The 19,258-nt window shown below is 34.6% G+C and overlaps 1 protein-coding gene across 4 annotated transcripts; it reads right to left on the bottom strand.

Moving 5' to 3' along the window:
* Positions 1-4,723: 4,723 nt before the first annotated feature.
* On the bottom strand, positions 4,724-18,583 carry LOC111024378 (cyclin-C1-1). 4 transcript variants are annotated; one of them, XM_088120683.1, is made up of 10 exons: positions 18,423-18,580; positions 18,211-18,317; positions 13,999-14,038; positions 11,383-11,427; positions 10,405-10,523; positions 10,179-10,293; positions 7,101-7,151; positions 5,726-5,873; positions 5,181-5,220; positions 4,724-5,066 (listed from the first exon to the last, which is right to left on the bottom strand). In XM_088120683.1, the coding sequence occupies exons 1-10, from the start codon at positions 18,452-18,454 to the stop codon at positions 5,047-5,049; spliced, it is 717 nt and encodes a 238-aa protein (XP_087976809.1). In that variant the 5' UTR covers positions 18,455-18,580; the 3' UTR covers positions 4,724-5,046. The 4 variants fall into 4 exon arrangements, with proteins under 4 accessions (XP_087976809.1, XP_022157727.1, XP_022157726.2 ...); XM_022302035.2 differs by lacking the exon at positions 5,181-5,220 and having other exon boundaries at positions 18,423-18,578; XM_022302034.2 differs by lacking the exons at positions 4,724-5,066; positions 5,181-5,220 and adding an exon at positions 6,249-6,379 and having other exon boundaries at positions 18,423-18,583.
* Positions 18,584-19,258: the final 675 nt, after the last annotated feature.

Here is a 19,258-nt window from a genome sequence, read left to right as displayed (position 1 = left end):
CTATCAATATTCTTTTTGCATATTTATTTAACATTTGGTACGTCATGAATATATACCATATCAATACAATGAAAATGAAAATTGTAGATTTGTGACTATATGTAGGTTTCATTTGAAGCATATTTATTTTATATTTGGTATATCATTTCATGATAACTTATATATCATTTTCATTTTATTGATGTGGTTATAATAGAATGAAAATGATATATCAGTTACTACGTAATTTTCATTTTTAATCGGTGATAAGCTATAACAGTGATAAACAATATCACTTATAGACTCGTGTCGATGATGTAGTCTATGAAAGATTGATAAACTTAAATGAGTGATATTAAGGGTAAAAAGATGATTACATCAAAATGTTCAAATAGATGCGCAAAATTTTTTAAACAAAACTTCCATATTTACAAAATCATAATTTTGTTGATTTATTTTCAAATAATTTCCATCCATTAAAATTTCTAATTTTTTAATGAGAAATTTTTATTTGACAGAGATCTGGGAAATCTTCAGAACCAAAAAAATATTTTTATTTCCTATTTTTAAATGAATGGTTTCCTGCACAATTATTGGTTACTGTTAAGTATGGTTTTGATTTAAAAAATACTATATAAAATAATCAAAAGAAAATAAATAATAAAAAGACATTTCCAAATAATTTAAAAAATTTAGAATTGGTGGTAAAATAGTTTAAAAACATATGCAAAGAGAGCTTCAGTTGTACAACCCATGTAAGGAAAGTATAAAAAATCAGGTTTTACCAAATGCCTCTGGGCCCCTTTATTTACCTGCAATGAATCCAAAATTTTGATTCCCCGTTTACTGAATTGTAGGAATGTAATCAAATGGTGGGACCACCTCAAACTTTATAATCTATTAGAGTGTAATCTCATTACACTCCTACAATTCCATCCATCCATTCTCATTCCTTATTCCGTGGATCCCACATATATAATATAATTAATGTACCACTTTTACCATTTCTTTCTCATCTATGGATTAGATCCATATAATTTTTAATTAGTTTTTTTTATACTTTTATAATTTATTCTCCAATTTTTATTTGTTGATGTGATTTTATTATATAATAGGATAAATTAATATTAATTAATATCAATAAATGTTTTAAATAGATATTATTACTTTTAAAAATTAGAATAATAAAACTTAATAATATGTTATATTAAAGTTTGGTTGTTATAATAAAAAATATTTTATTTGATGTCATTTTTTATTTTAATTATTCATTATGTATTAATATTAGGTAAATTTTTATAATAAAAAATATTTACTATCAATAGTATAGTAATAAATTAAATTAATTATTATTGTAATTTAAAAAAGATTAGCACAATAATATACTTGTAATTAGCTAAAAAGGAGAAAATGGTATATTAGCAATTGTCATATATCTGATTCTGGAATCAGTTTTAGTAAACAATATCAAAGGAATTTTGATTACGATTCAAGAAAATTTATAGTAAACATCAATGGAATAATATTACGATTCCGATTGATTTCATTACGATTGATTTTCATTATGATCGATTTCCATTACGATTGCGGATAGGTAAACGTGGCATAAATTTTAGAATAGATTTTAATGATGTTCTTCAACTTTTAAAAGTTTCATTTTTACCTCAAAATTATTTTAAAACAATCATTCTACTAAAACTTTCATTAAAATAAGATGAAAATGTGAAGTGCTAGCGATTTGTGAACTTTGAGGTAGACTTCAACTACGTCTCAATCATTTGAAAATTTTCATCTTAATCCTTAACCTTTGAAATTGTTTCAAAACAACCAAACTCTATTAGCTTCTCCATCAAAATGAAGATGAAAGTGTGGTGTGGTGGCAAACTGTATAAAAAATCAAAGAGTTTTTTAGTCCCAGTCGAAATTGTAGCCCTAAGAAGCAACCCCATTGGCAAGGGCATGAGGCCTTTTGTGGTTTCATCAATTATGAGATCTTGTGTTCGAACCTTTAGGTGAGTTTAATACTAAAACTCTTGATGCCTCCCAGATTCGAGCCTTGAAGCGAGTACGAGTGCACCGGTTATAGAGATAAAATACTAAAGAGCTATTGATTCTAGGTTATAAAAAAAAGGCGAGAGAAAAATCAAAATCGTGTGCTGTTTAATTTGAGGGAACAAATTTGGGATTAAGGTGAAATATTGTTTTCCTCCTCTCACCATCAAAATATTTGGGGAAGAAAATTTTTAAGGGGTAAGTAAAGGACAAACAAAATTTGGAGTATCTATCTCACAAATAATGGAAATTAGGATTAGGACATGAAAGGAGAAGAGAAATGGACAAATAAAGAAACCAAGAAAAAATTGAACTTAGAACCATTTCGACTATCTTCCTTTGAAGATAGTCGAAACATTAATTCTTGTCTTATGGTTTTTCCAATATTTCTTTTCACAATTCATGAGGATTAATTTTACTAGTGTTTTTTTCTCACAATGTGTGGCTTTTTCCTACCATTTCGATTAAAACTCCAACTCCCAAATCTACTTCCCCTTTAATCGACACTAGTATCATCTTCATTTAACCTTTATTTTTATAACTCATCTTCATTTTAATGGATAAGCTAACGAAATGGTAACAAAAATCTATTGGTTAAGAGTTAAAATAAATGATACTTGAAAACGACAAGGGAATATTTAAAATCTACCCCAACGTTTAGGGGGCATAGTTGAAGTCTACCACCTATATTCACACGTACCATCATTTTCATAACTTGACTGAAATGTTGTTCTGAAATAGCTACCTCCCTACTTCAATGGAAAAGGGAGGAATCGTGTAAAGATAAGCTTCGAAAACTGGCAACCCGAGAGTGCAGTTAATTTGCTTATTCCAATGAACAAAGAAACTTCATAGGTGGGCCCAACAATCAAAGTTAATGGTAAAAATGAAACTTTTGAAAATCCGAAGCATATGAAACATGCCCTAAAGTTTATACACATTTTGTACTGCTCGTTCCTTTGACTACTCTTGGATATTTAAGCTAAATATATCAAACATGCCCTAATCGTTTAGATCTCAAACTTATCCTCATATTGAAAATTCTGACATTGTTAAAAAGAAACATTGCCACATAGTTAAAATGAGACTCATAAATTGTGTTGTTTTCATCATAAACCAATCCCCAACCCTCCCCTCTATGAAATATCAAAATCTCAAAAGACTGTCTCTGAACCACCCAATTATAAGTGTTATCAAAGGCGCAAATTTCAATTTCATTTAGAAAAATGTGTTCATTCTACGTTACAATGAGTCTCACAAAGACTATAAGTCTCTACCCAGCAACATCCTCACCAAAACTTGCTCTACCCAAGCCGTTCAACTCCAACTGGACCGACCCTCGATTAAGACTGCATTACTATTCTCGGAATGCAAAATTGGCATGGATCACGAATATTAAGTACACTTAAGCTAAAAAGAACTTGGTCTCTACACTTTCAAGACTCCATGCACTACGTTGGCTGCAAATGGATGTTCAAGACAAAACTCAATTCTGACGGGCGATTTGGTTGCAAAAAGATTTCATTAATATCTCGGTATTGATTTTTTGTGAGATGTTCGGTCCAGTATCCAAAGCTCCTAGTGGCTAATAATTTTCCTTCAAAGACTTAGAACACTCCATTTTTTCCTTGGTATCCAAGTTTGTAGATCACTTTCCTTTATCCATCAGAGTAAACACATAGCAAACCTCCTTTGACTTTCAGATCCTCAAATCCTGCAAAAGCCTATTAATGTGAGTTCCACTCTCTTAGCTTTCTTTAGTGAACAGCTTCAAAATCTTACTGTCCAGTCACTCTCTATGAAGAACCGTTCTCTCGGAGAACACATGACGAGCTTTTGCCTGATCTAGTTAACTCAACCTCTTCTACTTCATTTAATTATTGTATCCCACAAAGACAATTCGTATAACAGAATGAAAATTTATCTTGTGTCAGCATATAAACTCCTGTCTTGTCATACTCATATCGTACTCGAAATTCTTCCAGACAAGGCCCCCGCCCCTAACCGGGTTAGAAATCCTCGATTCAATCGAGGATAGGTAATGGCGAAGGCATCCCTGCCCTAGCCCTATTGCCATCGCTAGTCTACTTACATAATTGGATTAAAGTGCTATAAAAATTAAAGTTGGTACCCATGGGCACTCATTTCTTATTTGTAAAGTAACAAAATAATTATGAAAAACACTGTACAAGAGATACAAGCTAAAAGGAATGGAGACGAGAATTTCTTCATGGATAATTTTAAATTACAAGATGCTAATACCAAATTAGTAGTCAATCAAATGAAAGAGTACTAAAAATTGCTCTTATGAATCAATCCAAGTAGCTTACCATAATTGAGAAGCTGCCACCTTAAATCAAGAACTATCTTAAACATAACTACAAAAGTAAAAAAGGAGTTGTACATGGAACTAAGAAACAGAATACAAAATCTTAAGTCAATGAATGCAATCATGTATCACCTAGACACATTTATTTCAAAAATTATAATTAGCTTGTGAGTTCTATTTGTTCCATGTCTTTACTTTTGCTTGTTAGCTACAGTAACAGAAAACAGACCAGCATTTAGATGAAACCCTTCTCTCCTCTCATCGTCCCCTCTTTCCAATCTTCATTTTTCATGTTTTTATAGTTTCATTTGACCTAGTTTGCAAACGCTAAGAAATGTCCGAAAAATTCCTAAAGTTATGTCCTTGTATAATTTGGCAACCTGAGCATAACCATAGATAAAGGGCGGAAGTTATATATCACTTACAGGATGAATGATAGGCCAATAGTTTACTTCTTCACTAGGTTGAACAAATCAGCTATATGAACCATAGCTTGATCCGGCAAAGAGATGTGACAAGCTTCCGAAAGAGCTAAAATTGTGTTCAAGAATTAGAAGCTAGCTCAACTATTTTCTTGAAAGAACTATAATTTATTTCATATTCACGATTTCATAGGTAGCTTGCTGAGAGCTGTAACAATTCTCTCCTCTGTTATCATTCTGTGGTTTTCGTAGAAATCCAATATCTCAATTGAGATGTTTTTGACCTGTCATTAGTAAAAGAAATCTTAATTATAATCATTTCAAGGGGGTGAGTTTCTATGCAAGAATGACTATAGATCAGCAAGGAGATTAATGTTCTAATTGTGGGATTTTAATACTTGTCCTATGTCTAAAAACGTGGTGCATAATGCCTGTTTTCTGCATTGAAAGACACAGAAGAAGAGGAGGGAAAAAAACTGTTAGGAAGAAATACGCAAGCTTCATGATGGATAAAAATAGCATCAACATTCATAATTCAGTAAGCCAGTTTCTCTGATTGTCTACTGAAAATATAGTTCTGCCTTGAGAAAACTAATTCCATTCTGTTATTTATTTATTTTTTTTCTAATTCTGACATTGCCATACAACGTAACGTTTTTCTCCTTTATTAGTGGCTTTCATGGTAAGATTCCGATTTCCAACATTTTCAGCCAAAGTAAACCAAGTTCAAGATCTCAATTGGCTGTTCATTTCAAGATCTCCATACGAATCTTTAATTTAGATTGGGCTTCATGTGACCATTTGATGAGGTTTTCTCGCTTTCTTATGCTAAGGAACATATACCTATTTAATAGCCAAGAAACTAAACATACAATTCTGATAACACAGAGTCAATTGTAAGAAGACAGATAAATATGAAAACTTGGGGAGAAAATATACTCACCACATTCATATCAACATGAAGTTCTTCAAACCATGCAGTTGTGTCCTTCTCTCTCAGTACGCTAGCAATATATATGCAAGCCAAAGCTATCAAATAGGGTGGATGTACAAGAATTAGATCCATCTTGTAAGTGTCATTCACAAGTCCCCTACAAAATTCAAATGTCATCATTACATTTTCTTACAATTAACTAGGTCAAATAATATAAATGTCAAACTTTAAGGGCATCTCTGCAGAAGCCACGTACATGACAGCTGAAAAAAGATAAATTCCATGAATAAAAACAGGGCTGGTCGCATAAATAAACAGAACATGAAAATCCTTTGGATAATGATATCCCCAAACAGAGTGATATGACTATTGTTATAATAAAAGAGATACACTTTGATATACTGATTGTGAAAGAAAGTACAAGCTCTCAGACTATTTAAGAAGTCAGCCTCTCCCTTAATGGTATACTTGCTAAACACCCCACTCCTTGCATAGGTGAACTTAATAGGAGCTTTACTAATCCTATAAATACCTCCCACCCCGACTTTCACCTTGTCTTCAAGGTGAAAGAAGCACTGCTGGTTTATCAAGTCATATGGTTCCCAAGATGCTTCTTCTAGGGGCCGTTGGGGGTGATGACACGTGAGGGAAGTAATCTGACGCCTGAGAATCAAAAACCATGTATAGGGTTGTGCGATTCAGAAATCTGTGTCTAGAGTGCAGCTATGTAGGAATGAGCTTCAGAAGCGTAGGAGTGTGAAGTAAATGTTTATTGTGTAGATTTGGATTTGAGAATTAGTGGTATAGAAATTTAATCATTTTTCATTCCTTAGCAAGAAAATATTTAATCATGTACAGTTGAAATTAACATTACATTTGAAACCATTGTTAATTTTTTTTAATATCACATGTTGTAGACGTCTAGTCTATGACTGATGTGTGAATAAATGCCCTGATACAATGCACTGGTGGCTGATAGTACACTATTCTCATTAATATAAAATAAAGGTTCTACATGTATATAGAATCACATAAGCTAACAAAAATACTTAACAGGCTAAACAAATCATAATAGAACGAATGACCAATAATGCCGTCCTTGTACTTCACTACTTCTTATAATTTATTCTTTATACGTGTACATTCTTGTCCATGCAACATGCGTGCTTGAAATGAATGACTTAACCTTATTTATAATGGAAGGAAAAAAGTTCTGGTAAGTTACATACAAAAGAGTTCACGGATGTACAAGTTTTTATGCTCAAACTCTTTACCTACGAAATGAAATATGACGAGAAATAATGACTTAAATAAGGGGGGAAAAACATTTTACTGAATAGCGCATCTAGTAGATACCTGAAATGATTAATGATATTACCCTTACCAAGTTAATTGAGTCATGCTTATGTCATTCAGGCCTGCATCTTGGAGCAACCTGCCAGAAGTTTTTTTTTTGGGGGTGGGGGCGGATGTTATTTGAAATATAGATTAAAAAACATGTAAAAAGGGAAACTTAACAAAAAACACAATAAGGATTATTGATAAAAGTTTACTTTTCAATAAACGTTAGCTCTTACATTATCGTTATAGCTTACTCTCATATTATCAATAATTAATTAGAATATTGATATAGTTTCCTTTTCTGGTTCTGGGTCTTTTTTCTATATAACAAGTCCTAGTTCTAGTTGTGTGAATAAAACATAATATTTTTATTCCTCTTAAAATTTTGTTTTATTAAAGCAGAAAAAACCTTAAAAACCTGTAGAAACCTATTATATTGCAGCCTTGGCAACGCTGCACTCTACTTCCAGTAAGTGTCTTTGCATTTGCATTCATTGTAGATCTGGTCTTACATAAAAAATTGGCTTCACACGTCTTTTGTCTGGCTTATTCATGGTCAGATCTGTTGTTGTTCTTCTTCTGCTGTTTGTTCAACATTGTAGTGGTCTATGTTTGTTCGACCTCGTAGTGGTTCAACTGACGAGGTCATGCGCCGCTATTCCTTTGCGCACCTCTGTTAGTTCTTTGTGCTAACTGCCAACCATCAATCGTCAATCACTGCCTACCTATGATTGTCAACAATGTCTTGTTTTATAGAAAAAGATGTTTGCAGTCTGTTCTTTGTCATTCGTATATGACCTTCATTTGTGTTTGTTTGCCATCCTCGTGGTTTGTTCATCATCACTGTTCATTTGTCATTTGATCAAGTCATCCAATCAGGTTCTTGGTGGGTGTGTTTGTGGTTCATCCAGTCATCATGGCCCTGTACTTTGTGCATTTGTTTGTTGTCTTCTAATCTCTATTTTATGTGTTGAGATTTGATTGCCCTTTTCAAGATCAGTTGCTTTTAATCTTTGTTCCAAATCTGTTGCTTTTGAGATCCATCTGTTTGTTAGTTTTAGGTCTATTTGTGCATTTGTTCCATAATTGGTCTTGTTTTCCAAGGTTACCCACCATCATCACGTTGGCCAAGGTCATATCAAACCATGTTTGAGACCGACAATAATAATGTCCATGATAGGCCTCTAGTTATTAATGTAATGTTTATCATAGAAAGAGGAGTATGGAGGGTAGGGAAGGAGATGTAGACATGTGAGTAAGAATGCGTCTCTTAAGAGTGGGTCCCATGTCAATAAGTGTCAAAGATATTTGAATATCTTAGGAATTAATTAGTTTCCTAGTCTTAATTAAGATACTACATGCAAAGATACTATCTGACAATTAACTGTAGAAGCAATCTGTGATTCTGTTCAAGCCTACTCTGAGGAATATTAACACCAAAGAAATATGGAAAGTTGTTCGTTTAGTATACTCAGATTTGGAGGATGCCTCACAAGTGTTCAAGTTAAGAAATAGCGAATTGAGACAACATGACCAAACAATAAAGAAGACTTAGTGAATTGGATTCATTCAATCAGATCAAATGGAAAGACTCAGATGATGCTGCCCTATTTTGGAAAATTTTAGCCAAAGATCAAGTCTATGATTTTTTGGCTGGTCTCAACAAAGATCTAGACGAGGTTCGTCATTTGTGGATGAATTTTAGGACTCAAACCCTAAAACCCTTGCTACCTTCCATTGTCCAAAGTATTTATTGAGGTTCGGCGAGAGGAAAGCCACAAACGTGTTATGTTAGCCATTGCATCATTGACAGTTCCACAAACGACAGAAAACTCGGCCCTAGTAGCTCAGATGCCAGAGGTCAAACCATTAAAAATTGGAAAACTCTAGTGTGACCATCGCCAGCACCTGTACTACACAAAGGACTCATAAAAGCCTAACTAACTAAAATGAAGACACCAAGAAAAAGTGTACTGTAGATCCCTTAAAAAAATATCAAAAGTGGAGGTTTTATCTTCAAATGTGCGACGATTTAGCACGATTCCTTTCCAACTAAATGGCCATTGGACAGCTTTAGCTGCATAATTCCAAAGAGCTCCGCTAGAACTTCCGATAGCCAACAGTCTATTTGCTTGGGAAAACAAACTGAGATGCCAAAAATATCCCTCAAGAAAGACCACCCTCGAGCATGAATGACACATCAGAAGTAGTGCCGTTCCCTAAAAGCCTAACTAAATAGTAATTACATTAAATTCCACCCCCCTACAGAATAAACTCGTCCTCGAGTTCAAGTCCTAGTTGAAATCCATTTGGAGCATGATATTCAAACAAATCTGTAACATTGAATGTTTGTGTGATCTTATGATCAGTAGGTAGGTCCACTAAGCATTATCTTCATATTTCTTCGAGCTTCTCTAGAGACCAATCTCCTCTTGTGTGAAGTTTATTATAAATTTCAACCTAGTCTAAACTTCCTCAAATGTACCATAACAAGGTCAGCTTCTTGAATGACTTTTACCTTCGATGATTATCTGCTTAAGCTCTCTACTCTGAATTTGATTTATCTAAATGTGCTAGAGTCAGTAGTTGTGGTGCAAATAAGCTAGCTGGACATGAAATGAAAAACAAAACAAAACAAAACATATGATGGAAATGAAAAGAACAAGAGTATTGGGATAAGTTAAGAAATTTGCTGTATGTGGGGTTGCAAACTTTGGATAATGATTATTTATCGGTCAACAGCCTCATTGTTGATTCAATCTGTTCTTTCAAGGGTGCTTGAGATTTTTGGGGCTTTGTTCCTTTTTGGGTTTTGATCAGGCAGGTTCCTTTGGCTCTTCTCGTGGGTAGTTAAGTCTGGATGATAAATTTCTCATTTTTCTACGTTATTTTCAGTACCTAGTTGAGCTTGTGCTTGGATGTTCTATTTTTGTTTCTTTTTCCAGTGTTTGAGAAATATTTCCTTTGGTTCTCAAGAGGGTTTGTTTTTCTCTATTTGTATTTTTCGATTTGTGCGTGTGCTCTATTTGTATTTTCCTGGACGACTTTTCACATTACCGATAAGAAGTTTTGTTTCCTTTTCAGAAAGATAAAAATATGCATGGCAATGTGAATCACTTACTGAGACAATGCACGATAAGGGTGGAATATCACCAAGTAATAGTCAAGAGCTTCTAAAATCTTCATTTCCATTTCCAGTATGTGTTTGATCTCGTACCTGTACTTTTCATCAGAATCTGTAAGACGAAAACCACAGTTATTAACTATGTCACATGCTACCAAGAGCATGTTATATTGAGGGAAAGCAAATAATTAAATTATAGTAAGTCAAAAGAGTAGATGATTACGTAATTTTTTAATGTAAAAGACTAGAAGTCTAGCTTGCACCGTGCTTTCTTCTGCTTTTGAAGCCAGATATAGGCAGGTTGGAGTCACTAATCGTGGATCATATTCTGTCATACTCTTTCTGAAAAAATCAGTTGCAACTCCATTAATGTACGTCATAACTAATTGACAGACACTAAAATTTATGGAATTCTATGTAAAACAAAAAGGCTACGGATTTAAGACAAATGGAAACGACAAGAAAAATAAAAATTGTCCATCCTTAAAATAAATTAATCAGAAGGTTGTGATGATGTAAACCAAAAGAGAGATATTATTACTTGATCCTATGCTTCTTTTACAGGCGAATACTAGTCTTTATACTAGTATTTGCCAACTTAAACCTAACTAACTAGCTAACAACCCAACAGCTAAACAGCTAGCTGATCTCGTCCAGTTTACTGCCTAAAGGGTATTTATATAGAACCCCAACTGGTTAAAATGGTAAACCATAGAGAATACTAAAGGTTTATCGATTTTACAATAATAACCCCTAAATCAAATTCCTCCAACCCTAGAACAACTCGCTTTTTAATTAATTTGATAAAGAGAAGTCATATGGGGCGTGGTATTCAATTTGCTACATTGAAGGTTGAGTTGATGTGCAGCATGTGTGGTAGCTCAATTTTGTAGGCATTTTCTCCAAATTTCTCCAGAACTTTCGTTTCTCAATGAAATAGTTTTGTTTCTTAATTCTTACCAAAGAAACAACAACAAAAAAAGGAAAACCTCCCCAGTACTGTGCAGCTGCAGTTGTTGAGCTAGAGTCAAAAGTTTCACTTTTGGTACTACTGCAAAATCTTAAGATTTACATATTCTGTTTGCTTCATTTTCACGATCCTTATCAAAAAAAAAAAGGCTTAAAAATAATGCTAAACAACAGATACGAGTCCATGACCAGTTGAGTTTTTCCCCATTCTGGGGTTAGATTTCTACTGTACCTGGTGTAAACGCGTCTCATATATGTAATGGCAGTTGCAACAACCCTGAAAAAATGATTGAACGTCAATGCAAATAACTTGTCAATGGAAATAATTTTATAAAATAAAATGCAGAATTCATAAAAGATCAAGGATATATCTGGTCCCTTAAAGAACACCTGAGCCAGGTGAATTTCCATCTGAATACGTGAACCAGTTTTCATGACAATTACTGCGTAAAAATGAGGGTGTGTTGTGCGAAAGATCCAAGGGACATGACTCAGAAGTTTACTAGGAAATACTTTAGAAATGATGTTGCAAACGCTGGATATACTTTCAGACAAAATGTGTTAAGACACTCCTAGCAACAATACTTCCTTTTCCTCTTTTTTTTTCCCTGATTATTATTATTATAAGAAATATTGCATTGAGCAATTGACAAGATAAAAATACAACCTACAACAGGAGAGAAAATCTCAAGGAATCAAATTAAATCAAGCAAAAGAAGATTATAGCAAAGCTTCCAACTGGTGCAAATCAAAAAGGAAGAGTAATTACGAAATTCATGACCAAGAAAATTCAATATAAAGACTAGGAAGAAAGTATTCTCTTTGATTTACCTGCACGTCTCAGGAAGAATTGATAAAATTTCAATTGCTTCTTCCACATTAGATTGTCCAGGATGCTGCTAACAGACCACTAACTCATAAGTCTTAATGCAAATTCCTCTGTTTCTTAGTGGGGGAAAAAATAACCCTTTCAGCAGGCAGCAATTTGAAGGTAAGAAAAGGAAGAAAGGAAAAAAGAGTTTTCCATATATCTGCGTATGACTCAAAGTGAGATATTAATATTATTAAATATCCAGGTGTACGGAACAGAGGGAGAATTCAAGAGGTCCTGTTACATTCAGCCAAGCACTCCTACAGTTGCCTTTCTCATGCCGCTCTTCACTCTCTTATTAAAGAAATGTAACTAATTCCCTAGATTCTCTAGATTGTCTCGTCCTCTTAACTAGTAACTACTACTCATATTCATTACATGATGACAATCCTACAGAACAGGTTGCGACCTAACAGTTTATCAGAAAAGGAACAATGAAATCCGTGGCTCTGATTCTTGGCACAGCTTATGCAACAGAGATCATATTTCATCCTTCTGAGGCCTTAGTGGTGCAGTGTGTGCAAGGACTTGAAAAGTTCGAATCATGATTTCTAGGATTGACACTTCACTGTGACAACAATTTTTTTAGAAGCTTTTGGTGTCCAAAACGGCTTGTAATTGTTCATGCAAGACTATGATAGAGGACTTATACTACCATCACCTTCGAGATTGAGGGAAGGCTATTTGACATGTTTTCTTTGTTGCCAAATGGATCATCTAGCTTCAGAGAAATAGGAGGGTCGTAGAGATGTGGAGTGCTCTTGGGAGGAAGTTTGGGCCTTGGCTAGGTTCAATGCTTTTGCCCTTTTTTTTGTGAAAAGAAACGAGAGAATAAAATATTCAACCGTTTACAAATCTACCTCCATAAAAATATTGTGAATATCCGATTGATAACAAACTTAACATTACCTTTATTGGATGCAAAGCAGATCAGGTGATGACAATGAGCTTACAAGCTTCCTTTTTTCTATCCATTGAAACCAAGTTAAAGCTTCACCCATCATGCCCAGAGCAATGGCATCCATCCTCTTCAATTTTGCCTAGTGATTCACCTAAAAGTATCTCTCTACTTGGAAATCCCAAACATGAGGATCACCCTCGTTGAATAGAGGAAATTCTAATTTCCTAAGCATTGATTAGTAGTACCTTTCCTCCTTAATTGACGCACTAATCCCTCTCACTCCACGACCTATCTGTGGACAAAGAAGCTTATTTCCCTCTGTCGAATTTCCACAAATTATTGGATCCATGTTGGTCCATTCCAATTCCTCTTGTCTTCTTAGCAGCTGGCTTACTACTTCTCCAAGAAGCACGATAATGTTCCTCCCCCTATTGAGGAAATATTTTGATCTTCTTCCACTATTAGTCACACTTGCATCTCCATAGATTCCATTTGATTCTCCATCTTCTCTTTAGTCATATTCAAGATAGAGCTCAAATACCAATTCATTGAGCAATTGTTCGTACACTAACTTGGAAGTACGTACTATTATTCAAAGGAATGGAAAATACAAGCTTTGTAGGCTTTTAAGAAGTTTGGAATTGGATCTCCCACAATGATGCCATCTAGCATCCAGGGGAGTAATCCCCAAGAACGCTTAACCAAAAGTCTTTATTTTTTTGATAATCAAGAATCAGAGCTTTGCTACCCTATACCCAAGAAAACCCGTGCCGGCCCTAAAGCCCGGACCCGGGAGACATCAAGGGTTTTTGGTATTAAGATGGAAAAAAGGGGGAGGAAAACCTAAACCCATACAAAGATTCTATCTCTGATATAAATAATAATAAAAAAAACATGGTCAATAATACTAGAATTATAAAAGGAAACCATCACCAAGTCCATAGAATCAAAAATCAATAATTGAGCATGAATTCATGCATTTAGAAGCAACAATCTTCATGCAAACAAAGATGCAATCTTGATCACATTATGGAAAAGAATTATGTAATAAAATAAAACAACCACATCATGGCTACCTTTGTCTAACTTTCACACTCTGGGCCAACTTCAATATATCTGAAAGAAAAGGAAAACAAGGATCAAAGAACAAAGAAGCCTCCTTTTTTTAAACGAAACTAATTTTTTTCTTTTAAAAAATGTAATATACAAGGCTAGAGCCTATCAAACGCCAAAAAAACAAAGTACAACAAATTGTTAAAAAAGATAAATATAAATACTCTCCAATTGGAAATAATTAAAGAGGATAACTGCAAACCTCTTTGGTACTTGCGGTCCAAAGAGAAGCTGAAAATAATTAAATCCCAAACTTTCATCAACAAATTCTACTCCTCCCGGAAAATACTCTTGTTTCTTTTTAACCAAACATACCAAAAGATAGCTAGCATTATCTTAAACTACAAAAGCCTATAATATTGTTGATTGGAATTGTTTGCCAAGTTGACAAGAAAGCCCCTTGGAACAAAATGAAGATAATGGATCAGAGGATGCCTTTATTAATTTCTTTTCTTTGGACAACAATATATTTTATGAATGTGATGAAATATACAACAGAAAAGGAAGTAATATAAAAAAGCTCCCAAAGGTTGTTTAAACTATAGTGTGAGAAAAGAGAGAGAAAAAAATTACGGCAAAATAAAGCAGTTTTTTATTAGAAAACCTACTTTCATTGAGATCCAATGAAAGAATAAAGAAGGGTGTGCCACGAGCTTCTCTGACTTGATTTCCTCAAATTAGTTATCGAGAAGGGTTGGTGAAGCAAGTCGTGTAAATCATTCATGGAATACAAGTGGCCCGTGGGATTCCAGGAAAAGATCATCTAGTTGTTAAGGCAGTGGGATGTTATAAAAGCCCTCAGTTTGGTATTTCAAATCAGTGGAGATTGGTAGAGCAGTTCACATCCTTTAACGTTGGCAATGGCAAGCAAACTTTATTTTGTTATGCAATCTGGCAGGGTGATTCTTCCTTCAACAAGAGATTTCCTATTCTATTCAGTTTTCCGGATTTGTTTCAAGCAATATGAAAGTCTAAAAGTTCAAAAAAAAAAATACTTTTAGTTGGCCCCCTTTTCTCTCCAAAGCTAATTTCATATGGGTCAATGCGATTAAAGCTATTATTTCTGAATTATGGTTAGATTGCATTTTGAGGATTTTTGAAGATAAGCTTTATCTTGGAGGGAAGATTGTTTTGGCCAAGCTTTGATTGATAATTATGCTTTTAGCGATATTTGTCTTGATTGGGATGCCTTCATATTCCCTTGTTAGTTTTATGTTTATTTTTCTACTTTCTTTCTCTCCTAATGGGAGATTGTATCCTTGAACTTCTTTTTGTTTCCTTTCATCAATCCATGAAAAGTTTGTTTCTAGTTAAAAAAGAATGAAAGAATAAAGGGCATAAAGAAACAACACAACAAAAGGATCAACCTAAACCCTAGACTATCTATACAAAAAATGGGTCCAATCCAAAAGGACATTGCCTAAAGGATAGTAACAGACACCCAAAGAGACGTGGAATCTAACAAGTAACAAGAGACCACACCTCCTCTCAAGTTCTCTCAAACCCCTCAAAAGTGCCCCAATCCTCTCTTTCCCAAACAATAGCAAAGAAATCACAAAGCCACACCAAGATAAAGCATGAATAAAGACCAACTTAGAGGATTTACCAAAAGAAAGAGATATGTTGTAAGTTGTTCCTTTATATCCACATGTTCCAAGAGAAATTTCTCACCATCCGGAGCCAAAGTCTCTTTTTCTTTTTTTGAAAAGATGGCCCACCAAACTAGAGAGGATCTCTTTTTTTTTAACAAGATACGAACTTCTCATTGAAATAATGAAAAGGAACAATAATGTTCAAGGATACAAACTCTCAAGAGAGTGAAAGGAAGAAAACATAAGCAAAAGACAAAAAACAAAAACCTTAACAAGATACAGTGAAAGCTTTCCAATTAAAACAAACCAAGCTAGGGGAGTACCTTCTAATTGAAATAATGAAAAGGAACAATAATGTTCAAGGATACAAACTCTCAAGAGAGTGAAAGGAAGAAAACATAAGCAAAAGACAAAAAACAAAAACCTTAACAAGATACAGTGAAAGCTTTCCAATTAAAACAAATCAAGCTAGGGGAGTACCTTCTAAAAGTAGATGATAAAGAACACCAATGAGAAGCTTTAAACTTAGCTAGATTGAAGCGCACTCCCGGAGGTTGTTTATTTCCTTCGAAAATTCGGAGGTTTCTTTCAAACCATAACTCATAGAGTATTGCTTTTATAGAATTAAGCCATAGAAGATTGGCTTTAGGACTTAAAATTAGCCCGAGGAGTAGTTGATGGTCATTCCCTGCCACTGTGTTTCCAAACACCCAAATCATATTGAACTCCTCAAAGAAAAGTTCCCAATAGTTCCGAGCATAAGGACAAAGGAAAAAGATGTGAACTGAACAATCCTCATTGTCTTGGCAAAGAGGGCAGAATGAAGGCAACAGAGTATGACTAGAGAGCTTCCTTTAGAGGACATCAGTAGTGTTCACCTTTCCGTACAAGAGAATCCAAGTGAAGAAACTAACCTTCTTTGGACTCTTAGTCTTCAAAATAGCTTTAAATAGATCTGGCGGCATAGATAGATCTGAGAAAGGCTTGCGAATTGAGGCCACTGTGAACACTGTGAAACTACCTGATGGATCCAAGGACCATACCCTGTTGTCTGGGCTAGTATTGGGAGAATATAGGTTTAGGAGTGACAGAAGTGAGGTATATTCCTCAATCTCATCATCTGTCAGCGCCCAACGAGAAGGAACTTTCCAAGAAAAAGTATGTGCATCCCAAAATTCTACAACAGCACCAGAATGAGACAATGATAGACTATAAATTTTCGAAAATATGACCGAGAGCAGTCTGTCCTCTAGCCAAATGTGATTCCATAACATGGTGCTGGATCCGGATCCTAGTTTAAAAGCTGAAAAATGACTGTACTGCTTCCAATGTCGAGAGATATTAGTCCAAGGGCACCTGAGACAGCCATTTTTCTTCTCCCCTGTCGACCAGCCGAAATCAAACTCCCCATACAGACTTGCCACAACCTGACGCCAGAGAGCATTGGTTTCACTACCGAAATGCCACCCCCACTTGGCTAAAAGAGTACTGTTGATTTTTGAAAGATCGCCAACTCCCAGACCTCCCTCTTCCATAAGCTTGGACGAGATATTCCAAACTAAAGAGGGTCATTTTTAGGTGGCCATTTTAGCAATTGAAAAATACTATTGGAGTTTGGATAGAAGAAGAGAAAAAGGATGTAGAGAAAAAGAGAGAGAAAGATGAGGAAGAAGTAGCAAAATTAGAGCAAAAATAAGGGAGGAGAATTTTCATATTGATAGCAAGGGAGGTCGACCATTTAATTGACGATTACCGCATGTTCCAAAATCCATCAACAAAATTGCACAATGTGAGTAACTTCTATATTATTCTAAATGGAAAGGTTAGAGGGAAAATTTTGGGGTCGGCCTATGGGTGAGGTGATGGCATCCAAAGTACCAACTACGCAGACAATTCCAATAGGTGCTTTACTCATAGATCTATTGTTCAAGGAGTTAAAAGCAAATTCAGCATGGGGTAAAGTAATTTCCAACATTAAATTCTTTATCTCGTCTCTTGCTCTCAAAATGATAGGTGTTAGTGAGAGAATTACGAAATCCGTGCTTTTCTTGGGGGAGGGTTCTTTCTAACCTCCGCCCTTAGGCTGTTCTTCCCCCCCCCCCCCCCCCCCCCCCTTTTAGGGTGTTTTTGAATATATTCTCTTACGCTTCTCATACAAAAAAAAAAAAAAAAAAAAAAAGTGAGAGAATTACGAAGACTCCACCAGATACCTATCTAAGCCTTCATAATTCAGAAAAATGTAAAGAAGAGAATTCTGGTCACCTCTTTATCCACTACATTTCTTTTCTGTTTAGACCCAGGTGATCATATTGGGGGAACACCAACAAATCTCAATTTTTTCCAAGCTAATACCAACACAAGAGTTTAAGCAACTAATCTATTAATTTCACTCTTTATCCGCTCAATAGTTTTAGTTGGATACCTACTGACCTCCAAATACATACACATACAGACATTACAAAAAATTTAGTACCTATTTAATTTAAATTCAGAGACACACGAAAAAAAGAAACAAAGAAAATAGAATACGGCAACCAATACAAGATCAAAAAGAACAGAAGAAGACGCAAAAAGAGAAATTACAATTGGCCATATGCATCTTAATGAGCTTGAAGTCATCGAGAGTGATGCCCCTATCTTTATCGAGCGATTGCACCACATCGACCTCCTCTTGGTCCAGGAGTTGCTTGCTGCAAGTTTTACATCCGCACAAAGAAATTAAGAACGAGAAAAATTGAGACGAAATTCGCATAAAGAATGAATCGATTAAGCGCGAGGATGTTGTAGAACCGTACTAGTGCGATGAAGTCCAGAAATTAGCAGCCATAGTTGAACAAATTTTCCCAAGTTTTGGATTTTGGGCACCGGAATGAGTTCTATAGACGGTGTTGAGATGAATCCACCAACTTTCTGCAGCCAGCAATTGGGGTTTGTTTGCACGTGTATAGAAAACTATAATTTCATCATTTTTGTTTAATCAATAAAAAATTATACGTAAAATTTATACCTCTAAACTACGGTTGAGCATCGGTCTGTCGGGTTGGTTTTTTGCCGACCCTAACGTTGAAAATTAATAACATCGGTTTCCAAATTTGATAACGGATGATTTAGCTGCAAGAATTGGTGTCAATTGTCGGTTAGGTGCAAGAAAAATGATATAGAATTGGTGTCAATTTTATTTCGTTTTTCTCTTTTTTCCGTTTTGCAATGTCAAAAAAATAAAAATAATAAAAAAGAAAATTACACATTCTAAGTAAGTTTTAATTCTTATCGACAACATTGAAGAATTGAAGTTCGGACATTTTCCGATTGTCTTTTGGTAATTTATTATTACGTTGTATTTTAATTATTCTATTTGGGTAATTTTTTTTACCATCAGGACAATCTCCGGACGCAAATTCGTTAAAAATGCACAAAAATAAACTAGTTTCTAACACGTGACATATTTTTATTTTAAAATATAACTATTTTAAAGAATTCTAATCAAGCATTAAATTTTAGAACAAAAAAATGATAAAATTAGCTTTTTCGATTATAAAAGAACGCTATAATCGGTAAATATAGAAACGTCTTCATCTTCCATTCCAATACGATGTTGTATAATTGGTAAATAATGCAATGCTTACTAAAG

The sequence above is a fragment of the Momordica charantia genome, assembly GCF_013281855.1.
Source record: "Momordica charantia cultivar OHB3-1 chromosome 2 unlocalized genomic scaffold, Mcharantia_2.0 BLBB01000002.1, whole genome shotgun sequence".
In the NCBI taxonomy this organism is placed as follows: domain Eukaryota; kingdom Viridiplantae; phylum Streptophyta; class Magnoliopsida; order Cucurbitales; family Cucurbitaceae; genus Momordica; species Momordica charantia.
This window is presented reverse-complemented; position numbering and strand designations above follow the sequence as displayed.

What these genes read in the sequence shown, in the direction of transcription:
- LOC111024378 (XM_022302035.2), bottom strand. Translation starts at nt 18,454, where the DNA reads ATGGCTGCTAATTTCTGGACTTCATCGCACTA. An exon ending in TTCTGGACTTCATCGCACTA is followed by an intron (nt 18,318 to 18,422) that starts GTACGGTTCTAC and finishes TAAAACTTGCAG; the next exon opens with CAAGCAACTCCTGGACCAAG. An exon ending in ATGAGACGCGTTTACACCAG is followed by an intron (nt 10,524 to 11,382) that starts GTACAGTAGAAA and finishes TGATTTTTTCAG; the next exon opens with AAAGAGTATGACAGAATATG.